Genomic DNA, 11,630 nt, shown 5'->3' with positions numbered 1-11,630 from the left:
CTGCATGCCTGCATGATACCTCGTATCTGGATTTCAACCTCTTTCTTTGAAGTGGATCGCATGCTCCTCTTCCTTGTGACCTCAGGCTGAGTGGGAGATGTGGATAACAACTCTTTTGTTTCTTTCTTGCAGCTTATGACTACTGATGCCCTTCCTGGAAACTTTCCCCGTTGTCCCTCACTCCTTTTGTAAATCTTCGTCCCTCATGGTATGGTCCAACAGCAGAGGGAAGAAAATAGCAGTATGCTTGGCATTCCTAAGGGAGGGAAACACAACACACACAAAAAAATGCAAAATGTTGTTTACATATTGCTCGATTGATTGTAAAGCTGCACTCCCTGTTAGAATAGGATATTACCTGTGCCAAAAAAACCCAGAAATGATTCTTGTTCCCATGCCAAGGGTTGCAGAAATCCTCAAAACTATATTTGTTGCAAGGTCCCAAAAATATGTGTGATACCAGCAATTTTAAGTATCACAGTACTGTATTGTAAATATCACATTCTATGGTCCACACATAGCAAACATGCATAAGCCATTGAAATGTATAAAAAACAAAATGTTTGTGTACTAATTTTAAAGAGCATGATACAAAACATCAGTAAACCATCTTAAATACTTTCTTTGGTATTCAACTACTGCTCAACAACTTCATCTGTATTACACAGCATGTAGTGGTGTGCACTCTTCAGCATATTAGTGAATGGTATTGTGATATTTGACTGGTATTACAGTATATTGAGGAGTAACATGTTAGTCATCACTTAATTGGAAGTCCACAGTGAAGGGTCTGTTGACATTGTAATGCCAGTGGCGTATTGCAGGAATAAAACCATCAGAAATCGCATGTACATCCTGATTTTTAATGAAACTCCTCAAATCCAGAGAAGGTATTTTTTAATTGCGGCATCCAAAAAATGTAATATTGATTTTTCATGTACCAACCCCTTTTTCGTTTCGAATTAAATGTAATACTCTTGATACCGTTGTTGTAATTTGTGCTGGATAGTAGGTAACCGTTTTATGGTTTGATAATGAAAAAAAAACATAGGCTAGCCTAAATATTTGTCATATATTATAAATGAAAATGTTTTAATAAAATGATCAAAAATAGTGTTTTTGTGATGTCTTTTATTGTTGCATGGAGAAGATTTGCTATGTACTTCCTGATATGTAGTACATTTTATTTGTGTGTTTTTGGCTAAACTGTCCTTTTAAGGTACTGTAAATCCATTATCATTTCCCATAGACCGGAATGCTATTAAGTAAGTGAGTGACAGTGGGAGACTAGCTCCATTGATGGTAGGTATGGTGGTATCAGTGCTGTGCTGCTAATGACCCAGAGCTTCCTTTGACTGTACTGTGAGATTTGATCACAGAGGCCAAAACAAGAACTGCATGTCATGTGATTAACTGAGATATACACATCGAATAAAAACTACATTTCTGTAAAACTATGAAGAAAATCTATCATAAATTTAAACCACCTACCAAGATAATATCTTGACTTCTGTGTGATAGCATATAAATTAGAGCCTCTCAACCATTTGGACTTGTAACCGATAAAAACAAAGTAATGTCTACTTGTGACCTCTGAACCCTCCTTATGTGTTGCATACTGTATTTGTACCAGTTCTGATGAGTTAAACCAGAGTGGTCTTTCCTTTAGATTTAAAGTCAACTACCACTTACAAATATGTTCTTTTTGTTCCTACAGTTGAATGCTTGAGTTTCACTGTGCATAATTATTTATGTGCAGAGTTTGACACTAGAAGACAGTTCAAATTCAATGGAAAGTTTATCTGTACTCAGTGAGAATCTGATTTCATGTGGCTATGGCTTTAAGCCTATAACCGTGATTTGTAACATCACAAATAGTTTAGGAGCCAGTAGACGTCCTGTACGCAATTTACACAAGTGTGATGTGGAAACTTTAAGCCTCCAGTGCACATACACTGAGAATGAATTTTACAGTGAAACAAAAGACATCTTGTGTTCATCAGTTACACTTGTGAAATGAAAAATATTTAGAAGAAGTAAATGCCATGCTAAGGATTTTAACAAGATAATTAAACTTTGTTGTGGAAAAACCATATCAGACACAAATTATTATTCAAAGTAGAGTACTTCATATATATCTTAAAACATGCCGGGAGGGCATCTTTTCTATTCTGTTTTTAAAACCCACAAACACACACCCACACTTTTTTTTAAGCTAAAATTCACATGCAAGTAAAAATCATATACCATTGCTTATTCGGGGGAGGAGAAAAAAAAGATAATTTCTTTTTGCAGATATATGTGTCTTCTGTCCTGCTATTGCCCATGTGTTGGGCAGGCACGTTTGGGTTGAGATTAAAGGGAAACTTCAGTATTTTGCAACCTAGGTCCTATTCTCCCATCTTTTTGTGTCTAATGGGTGTGATTAATGGGGACAACAATTTTTGAAATTGGCCTAGTATTGAGCGAGAATGCTGTGGCCTGCAATGTAATCTTTTGGAGTAATAGTGCCCTGTCAATGTAAATCCACTAAAAGTGCTTGTTTTTGCCACTGACAGACTCAGGTTGTTATTATAAGTGTCTGACAACATTATGGAAAGAACCATATAGAGACATATAATGTTTGTTCAGTCTGTTTGTCATTGTGTCTAACCCATAGATTGTAGGCTATATAAGAAAGGTCTAACCAAGTCTTGCTCAAGGAGAAGTCTCATTCTGCAATCTTGCGAGAATTGAGTGGTTGTTGCAATCAGCTATATATTCAGCTAGACATTGAAAATATTTTAGATAACACTAAGGTACGCTTTCTGTACTCCAACACAACAAACTCCTCCCGGCACTGAAAAATAACGAAGTTAACTTGCATTAAGTTTGGAGCCTACTATCTTCCCGCCCGCATTCTCCAACGACCCGCCCTACTCCGCCTCTAGTGCGCTAGCGTTGGATAGTATGATTGGTTAGGTTTAAGCATGAGCAGTGAGGGTCAGAGGTCAGAGCCAATCGTAGGCAGAGTAAGGGCGGGTCCTCGCAGAATGCGGGTAGGAAAGAAATAACGCATTGGCCGCCATATTTTTACTTCCATAGTGAGAAAGCAGAGCGACTAACATCACCATGGAAACGCGCGTTGCCGAACAACAACAACTGTAAAAAGAAACACGCAGTTTCACTAATCTGTAGCACAAATGGACGGCCTCTGAGAGGTCCACGGATAGCCAACGGGCTGTCAGGTCAGTGTAAATCTGTGCAATGTGTGCAATGTGTGTTGCAGCACATCCCTTAGTCGTGTGCTAGCTAGACGGTTCGCCAAGAGGAGCTTCGTGTTGGTTATTTATGTCGAAGGAGGGCCATAAAAGCAACCAACATCATGGCCGTTTCAATTGAAGAAGTGTCTGCATCCCTTGTACGGGAATATCTGAGTCGAAAGGTAAGTTACCAAACGCGGGTTGGTGAAGGGGCTCAGTGCAGGACACATCTTTCCTATGACTGTGGGCTGCAAACCGCTAACAATGCGATCATTAACCCCAGTCCAGCGATGCTAAAGTGTATTCTGGTGTGGCACCAAAATCTGTGATTCGTCAGACTCATTGCCTCTAGAGAGTCAACATTGAAACCAGTTTCTGCTGGCACAACTGCCAACGTGTGTTACACTATCTAATTCTAATAGGCTTTAACTTAGGCACATTGTTATAGCCATCATTCATTCTATCAAAGTGTTTTACCATGGTAAAAACTTAAACAAGGTATAAGGTGCAACTCTGTTCCTGTTGGTATTTATGCACAGGGACTCAAGAGAACGATCGCCTGCATGGATGAGGAGCATCCTTGCACAGTTTCCAGTATCAACAACAGATCACACTTGAGACAGGTTCTCCACATAGAGGATCTCTATAGAAAGAATAAAGTAAGTCTTGTAGCTGGGTGTTGACTGCTGTGCAAGTGGATGACAATATGTAAAGTTTAGCTGACTTCTCTGTCATTGCAGGTGCAGAATTCCCCTCTGAAAACATTACTGGAGATTATTGTAAAGCATCACGTTGAGGGCCTTAAAGATGACAACATGAGCTGCAATGAAAGTGATTCCCCACAGCCTGCCTTAACTGTCACCTCGACTGTTAATTCACCTGTAATAAATCCATCGGAGATGAAAGACTCAATGACAGAGCATGGCACAGCAGCCTTTGTTACTAGCAATCCCACCAAATTAAGGTACTTCATAAGCATTTTTTTTTGGCTTTCTGATATTGGATTTCTGATGTTTGAGTGTTAGAAAACAGGTTAGAGTTTATATGGGATTATCTCTCTCATAGGTCACATATCAAGGGACCCCGCCCTTGTCAACCCACAGGTACATTAGTATTTCCTGAATCAAACAGACTGTCCACCCATACTAAGAAGGGTCTCTGGATTTGTGACTCAGCTGACCAAAAAGGCCAGTTGCTGATGGCTTCACCTCAGGACAATGACAGCTTAATCAGGAGAGAACCAGGAAAAAAGACTTCCACGACTGAGAGCATCCAAAGGAGCAGAAACAGTCGAATTACTCGTGGAATGATGGCTGGACCAATAGCTAGCACACCCCAGGTAGCAATCAATTAAATATGGTTGAATTCAATTCTGACTAAGCCCACTTCATATTATTCTCCTCTTCCTTTACCACTGTTTTTCCTTGTAGGAGTCAAACAAAAGAAGGCAGAGTCGAAGGGTAGAAGTGCCTCAGCCATTGCTCAGAAAAGAAGAAGAAGAAGAAAACAGGCAGTCAAAGGATGGACTTTTAGTGACTGGTTTACATCAACAAAGCTTAGAAAGCTGCCTAGACCACGTAGCAGTGAGACGGGAGTCACGGAGCACACCACAGAGAGTGCAAAGTGAAAACAGCTTTGAAGAAGTGGGACAAGACATACTGAAGACAAGAAAGTAAATAGCTTCAGGCTGCCAATAGTCATATGTCTGTCGCAATGTCATGTTTTAATACTGTTGAAATGATTTTGTTATTAATTTCTGAGTTTTGTTCATGATTCTATTTATGCTGTGTCCTTTTTCTAAGGTTAAACAGTGTTAGTCCACTAAATTTAGCTGATTTGGATGTGTCAGAGATGGTGTTAGGTAAGTATGTGTGTGTAGTGCTGCAGGAATAGCAAAAAGAGGACACAACTTGATTTTTCAAAGCTGATGGTGTGTTAATCCATTTCTAGATGACATAGATGATGAGGATGACTTGCGAGAACTCTCCAAAGTGTCCTTTCAGAGAACCATCGCAGAACAGAGTTATGCAGGCCGCCCGATGGACCAACACACTGCCATGGTTGGTGATTTACACACAGTGTCTTTCTAGATGTTGGCCACAGTTTCTGTGGTTGCCTTTGATTTTCTGTTTATTTCTGTTTTTGTTTTTCTCCAGGAATTGAAAGCGGTTCTTCTCGGTTCTTGCTTAAATTGTTTCAGTGTTGAGTGGAGGAATCAGGATTTCACATTCTCAAACACGCATGACTTGAGATATGGAATTGTGCAGAAAAAGGTTGTCTTAACTGAGCCATTGTGCTAAAATTCAGTAACATAGAACATTGATTGTCATATAATGTACTTTATATTCTTACATATACTTCTTTGTGTATGTATTTCTCAGGGTGGTCCTTGCGGAGTTTTGGCATCCGTCCAAGCTTTTGTTCTAAAGAAACTGCTGTTTGAAAACACTGAAAGCAGTAATACAGGCCTTCAGTAAGTTGTCCTTCAATTGAGAGATTTGCCCCATAATATTTACCTCTTTGTACCCTCTTACAATCACTTGAATGATTTTTACAGCCATTAATTCACATCAAGGAGTCCTTTGTAGCCACTGTTAAGTATTGACATCTGCAATTTGGTATTAACTGTAGAATTACCTCAGGCGACCAGTTTCTCCCTCAAATGCCATTTTGTTCCCAGGAGGTTAAGACCTTCAAACACCACCAGGAGAAAGTGTCTTGTTTTAGCCACAGCTGAAATCCTTTGGAGGGCTGGGGAGGAAAAAAAGGCCACAATTGCAATGTAAGATCATACTTTTATCCACTTAATCCTCTTCAACACAGAACCTCATTACTGGTGGTTAACTGGGTCGTATGCATGTGAATAGCTGGCTCAGATGTTAAGGGTCAGGGTGGTGGAGCATGTCAGTGTCATATGAGCAACCTCCACCATAGATGATTTGGTAAACTGGTCTCACATCGACTCCAGAAACCAAAAGTTCAATTCAGATGTCCCACCACCATCCCAGTCTATGTGTACTGTCTGGTAAATGTGCTGTCAACATTCATCGTTGATTTTAACATTGTGTTTTGTTTTTGTTTTTTGTCACATTTAGAAGTTCAGGAAGAAATCATTTCACCCCAACTGGACGCTACAAGTCTGAAGGAGTGTTTGAAAAGGTATAGACATGCCACTGCGTTCATACTTTTTGAATCTATGTAGTAAAATTACAGAAAAGTCAGAATTTACAAATATATTGGATGCAGCACCATATTAGTAATTAGTTGCATATTCAAATCATCAGTATATTCTAACTACATCCAACAAACATTCCTCAACAGGACCCAACTAGATCTGCATCTAATGATTATTTTCATTATTGATTAATCTGTCAATCATTTTCTCGATTCATTGATTAATTGTTCAATCTATACAATGTCAGAAAATGGTGAAAGTGTCAAATAACTTTTTCCCAAAGTCTTATATGTCCTGACCAACAGTCAGCAACCTAAAGATATTCAGTTAGCTGTCCAGAAGGACTAAATAGATAAGAAAATATTCATATTTAAGAAACTGGAACAAGAGAAATGTTTTTCTTGAAAAATTACCCAAAAGCAATGGAATATCAAAATAGGTGCTGATTAATTTTCTGTCAATGAATTCGTTAATCAGCTCTTTGTCACAGCTCTATGTTAATGAAACATTTTTAATGTGTTAGATTTGTGGAATATTACTATGTCTAAAATGTTACTGTAGTAGATTTTTAGCAAAAACACGTTAAACATTGGCAAATGTCTTCTGTTGTTCTTATTTAGAACAATTGTGTAATTAAATAATAAATGATGACGTAATAAAGTGTTGATAATAAAATATTAAATTGTAAATGTTTGCACTGCTAAGGAATTTTAATGAACAGCTTTTGTTTTAGATAACATGTTTCACTGTGGATAACATGAAGGACCTGCAGCTGCTTCTGGAGCAGCATATTGAGCAGGTGAGAGATTCACTGTCAATTTCCTCACTTTCATTTCACTTGTCAAATGTGCAACGTTCAACTTTTTTCACTCTAAATGATCTGTACTGATTCCACAGTTTGAGACTGGGGTGTTGGGATGCCTACTGCTGACCATATCTGCTGTTCTCTCTCGATCTGTTGAAAAGTATGTAGAACCTTTTTTAAGACTATGACTGAACAAGATGAGCAGTATAAAAATCACTATTAGCAAAAAGAAGGAATGATGTTCCTTCTTTTTGCTTATAGTGATTTTTACTTTATTGTTCTTTTCATACTTACTCAGAGTCAGAGAGGATATGGACGTTCCCACCACCACACTCATCGGAGCCCATGGCTACTGCACTCAGGTTTGACACAAATAAAATGGTCTTGGAGTGCTGGGTGTTGATGTGTGATTCACTGTGACAAATTTGATAAGAATAATCAAGGTACAGAAATTGCTCTTCATGAAATTAACATTTATCACATTAAAATAGTGTAAAAGCCTTATTTCTCTGTCTACTGCTTTAACATTTTATTTGACATTTTATGGTAGTATTTAACAGCTGCCTCATACACATCAGCCCCATGAATGAACAAGCAGCTCTACACTCTACAACTGCAAATAATTGTCAGAGAAAAACACTTAAAAATATGCTGTAAACAAGTAACCCAAGTGCACGTGGGACTTAAGAGTATGTTTATGGTACAACAAACACACAACAGGCAGTAAGCAATACTATTTATTGTTACCACTGTAAGGACAAAATATATTCTGGTACTAACATTGACTGTTTGTGTTTCCATTCACTAGGAGCTGGTCAACCTGTTGCTCTGTGGCCAAGCTGTTTCTAACGTCTTTGACGATGACATGGAGTTGGATTCAGGCAATGGCAACATAACCCTCCTCAAGGGAATTAAAGGTCACTCTGACATTGGCCTGCTGTCCTTGTTTGAACATTATAACATCTGTAAGGTAAGCGGCATCGCTGGCTGGCCCTCTGGTCACTCTGCCACTGACAAACCAGATACTTGTTAGAATCAAGTGAAAATATTAAGAAGTAAGAGGGCATTCTTTACTGTAATTATGGGCAGAGATGCTGTGCCATCAGCAGCACAGAAGTGCCCATAATCACAGCAAAAATGCTCTTAAGACAATTATGGGATTTGCATGATAATTAACAACACATACACTGCCTGAAAATGTTGACTTTGAAGGGGTCCACACATATGCGAGCAAAGGATAATTGAAGCAAATGTGGCTCCCTCGTTATCTCAAGCAGTAGCATAATGAAAAATTAAACTGAGCAGGTGAAGTGAAATGGCATTAGAAGGCCACACCATCAAGGGTGTAATTTCCACTAAAGATGGGGTAGATAGCGTATCCTTTCACTTTTTAAAATCATAATTTTGGCCCCCCTCACCTTTACAGTGTCAGTTAAAGTTTCAGTCTCTAAATATTTTCGTCATACTGTTCAGCTGACAAAATCCAGTTTGGAGGAGCTCTGTGTTGATTAAAATGTTAATATTGCTCAGTATTATTGTTGGGTCATAGAAGTTAAGCTTTTCAAGCAGCAGTTGGCGATTTACTGGTTTATTTTTGCCCTGGATTTTGCCTCTCAGGAAACATGCAGCCCATGCTACCTTCTTGGTGGAAGTTGTTGGGACTGTATGCAGCCTGAGAGACGGACTGCAGACACTATACAGGACTAACAAAAAGCCCTACCATCTTTGCATTTACAGACAATTCTCCCAAAAAATACTAGAACTGATCATAAGTCAAAGATAATGTAGTAAAGGCTGTGCTTTTAAAGATGAAATACAACAATTATTAGTGAGCTTAAAGGTTCATCAGGACGTCAGAAACTGCAGTTTAAATTTATTGTCAATTTTTTTATTATTATTTCATACAGTATCTGGTCTGAAGAAATTACTGGTGATTATAGGTGTTACATGTTAATAATGCAGCATCTTATCTTTTGTTTACTACCATTATTATAAGAAGTGTGACTACTAAATTCATTATGATTGATTGTGATTAGATTATATGTATGGATGAACTAGCATTTATACAAACTTTTTTGGTTAAAACTTGATTGTGCTCGTCACCTCTGAAACCAATGGCCTATGGCCTTGAACATCATTGACATGTGAATCTGTTTTGATGAGGGAAATGTCTTGTTAAAGAATATCTCACTCTTGCCTCCAGGAAGTAGTGAGTAATCGCAGATAATGTCACTCAGTATTCTTTATCACACTGAAATACAGAATTACTCCAGCAAACGTGTACACTGTGACGTATGACTGATATAACAAAAGACTGGATGAGACTGTTTGTATGATTGTAGCTTACAGGCTAACAGACTGCTTTGCCCTGTTGTGTTCTGTTTTCTTCTATATAAGGTAGGAGCTTATTTGAAGACTCCCCTTTACCCCATTTGGGTGGTGTGCAGTGAAAGCCACTTCAGCGTGTTGTTTGGCCTGCAGAGGGAGCTGTTGACTAATCAGGACAAGGGTCTGGAGTTTGACCTCTACTATTATGATGGACTGGCCAATCAGCAGGAGGAGATCCGCCTCACTGTCTGTATGTATCGTCACTTGATCTGGTCATCTTTGTTTTGAGCTGCAGTCACATACTCTCATTGCACGTCCTCTCTTTGATTGTTATCTTTGATCGTTTCTTACAATCTCCTTCTGCCTGTGAAGAACTGCTCAGAAAATTTCCAGATTCCGCTCTGATAAGACATGAAATACAGATATTAACCGCTGATTAAGTCACGTCGTGTTTTCATGTAACTCTGGATTATAGCTTCTGGCTCCTGTTTTTGTACTTTTCTTTTGCACTAATTGTATGTTCCTCCGAATATGAAAGTCTGCTAAATGCCTAAAATGAAAATGTTTGTATTTTAAGCTGTTGGCAAACCGGCGCTGAGCTGTCAAGATGTGGAAACTGACCTCATTCCTCCTGTAGAGCACTGCATCCGGACAAGGTGAAGATCCTTTGATATTTCAAATGCACAAACAGATGTATACACAAATTCACAGGAATGTCTGCCAATTCCGAAAACAGCCAAAAAATTACTTCATATCGATAGCTATTAATCAAGGGGTGTAAATGCATTTGACTGTTTGTGTGTTGTTTGTTTTTCAGGTGGACAGATGCATTTGTGGATTGGAATGACACAGAGCCTATTCTCTGAATAGTGGCATTGTTTCATGATCACCAACATATGAATGTCACATTTGTGTTTTTTTCATTTCTTATATTTATCCAAATATTTCAGCATTATTATTGAGACACAGTATTGGACGAGGTTAATTTGTTCTGCCATTATTTTACATGACCTGACCATATATCTTTATCACTTTGTTTAAAATATGGACAGCTGCAAACTGGAATATGGCATATCATATCAACCATAAAGCTTAATCTATCACATAAAAAATGATATGGTTTAGCTATAAACAAAAGGTAACTCTGAAAATGTATATGAACATGAACAGGCTTGAATAAAAACGTTTAAATATGATGCTGGTGAAATGCAACTTGGTGTATTGACCACAGTGGCTTCCTCCTCCTTACCTGTACTTTCTACATATAGATATCACAGATTGTTGTCCAAACGTGCATCCTGAAATATTTTCACATCATGTCTTAACAGATTTTTACATGTTGCCTATAATCTTGTTTACTGTTACATTTTTAAATGGCCATAAATCAGATAGCTGACAACTACATGTGCACTCTTAAAATGAGTTAATTTGTTAAATTGTACAGTATTGTTTTCTTTGCTCTACATGTAATTCAGATACATTGTGGTGAGATTGGATTGAATGCATTTTGACTGGTGTGTGTTTGTGTGCATCAGAGACAGACAATGATGATAAAGGGCCTAGAAACTATCTGTGACACTCAACAGATATACTTTGCTTAAAATTGCCTTGATCAATTTTCACTTTTGACAGACCTTTCATCTGGAACAGATAATAAAATAATGAAACACCTAAACTGTCTCACACAATGATGTTTGTTTTGTGTCACTCTGCTGCGTCTCTCCGTCACTGTGGCTCCAGAAACACTTTTGTTCAATACAACAGAACAAACAGTCAAGGCACTTCACTTGAAAATAGTTCTTCCACAACTGTAATTTTCAGTTTGCAGAAACAGATCTTATTTATTAAATCCTAAATAAATGAACCCAACTGTTTAGAAAACAGTGTATTCTTACAACTGATTACAATCCCTGAGGATGTTGTTACATTGCAGCTTGTATAAATCAAGTAACTATTTTTATGTTTAGCAAACCTTTGTCTTAAAGCTTTTGAACTATCAACTGAATGTACATAAAGCACCAGTTATCAGTTGCTATGTGTTACCTCATTTACAACATACATTATTGATGAATACAATAGA

General features: G+C 38.0%; 1 protein-coding gene across 1 annotated transcript; it reads left to right on the top strand.

Moving 5' to 3' along the window:
- The first annotated feature begins 3,364 nt into the window (after positions 1-3,364).
- mindy4 (MINDY lysine 48 deubiquitinase 4) lies at positions 3,365-11,214 on the top strand. Its single transcript, XM_062424294.1, has 18 exons — positions 3,365-3,424; positions 3,782-3,901; positions 3,983-4,206; positions 4,308-4,581; positions 4,673-4,914; positions 5,045-5,103; positions 5,193-5,302; positions 5,399-5,515; positions 5,624-5,715; positions 5,923-6,024; positions 6,338-6,401; positions 7,151-7,216; positions 7,315-7,382; positions 7,521-7,584; positions 8,031-8,192; positions 9,620-9,800; positions 10,128-10,206; positions 10,368-11,214. Exons 1-18 carry the CDS (start codon positions 3,365-3,367, stop codon positions 10,414-10,416), a joined length of 2,133 nt encoding a protein of 710 aa, XP_062280278.1. The 3' UTR covers positions 10,417-11,214.
- The last annotated feature ends 416 nt before the right edge of the window (positions 11,215-11,630 follow it).

This window comes from Scomber scombrus, chromosome 8 (assembly GCF_963691925.1).
Source record: "Scomber scombrus chromosome 8, fScoSco1.1, whole genome shotgun sequence".
Classification (NCBI taxonomy): domain Eukaryota; kingdom Metazoa; phylum Chordata; class Actinopteri; order Scombriformes; family Scombridae; genus Scomber; species Scomber scombrus.
The sequence above is the reverse complement of the archived record's forward strand: the minus strand, read 5'-3'. Positions and strand labels throughout refer to the sequence as shown.

What these genes read in the sequence shown, in the direction of transcription:
- mindy4 (XM_062424294.1), top strand. Translation starts at nt 3,365, where the DNA reads ATGGCCGTTTCAATTGAAGAAGTGTCTGCATCCCTTGTACGGGAATAT. An exon ending in AGCAGTAATACAGGCCTTCA is followed by an intron (nt 5,716 to 5,922) that starts GTAAGTTGTCCT and finishes TTTTGTTCCCAG; the next exon opens with GAGGTTAAGACCTTCAAACA. An exon ending in AAAAAGGCCACAATTGCAAT is followed by an intron (nt 6,025 to 6,337) that starts GTAAGATCATAC and finishes TGTCACATTTAG; the next exon opens with AAGTTCAGGAAGAAATCATT.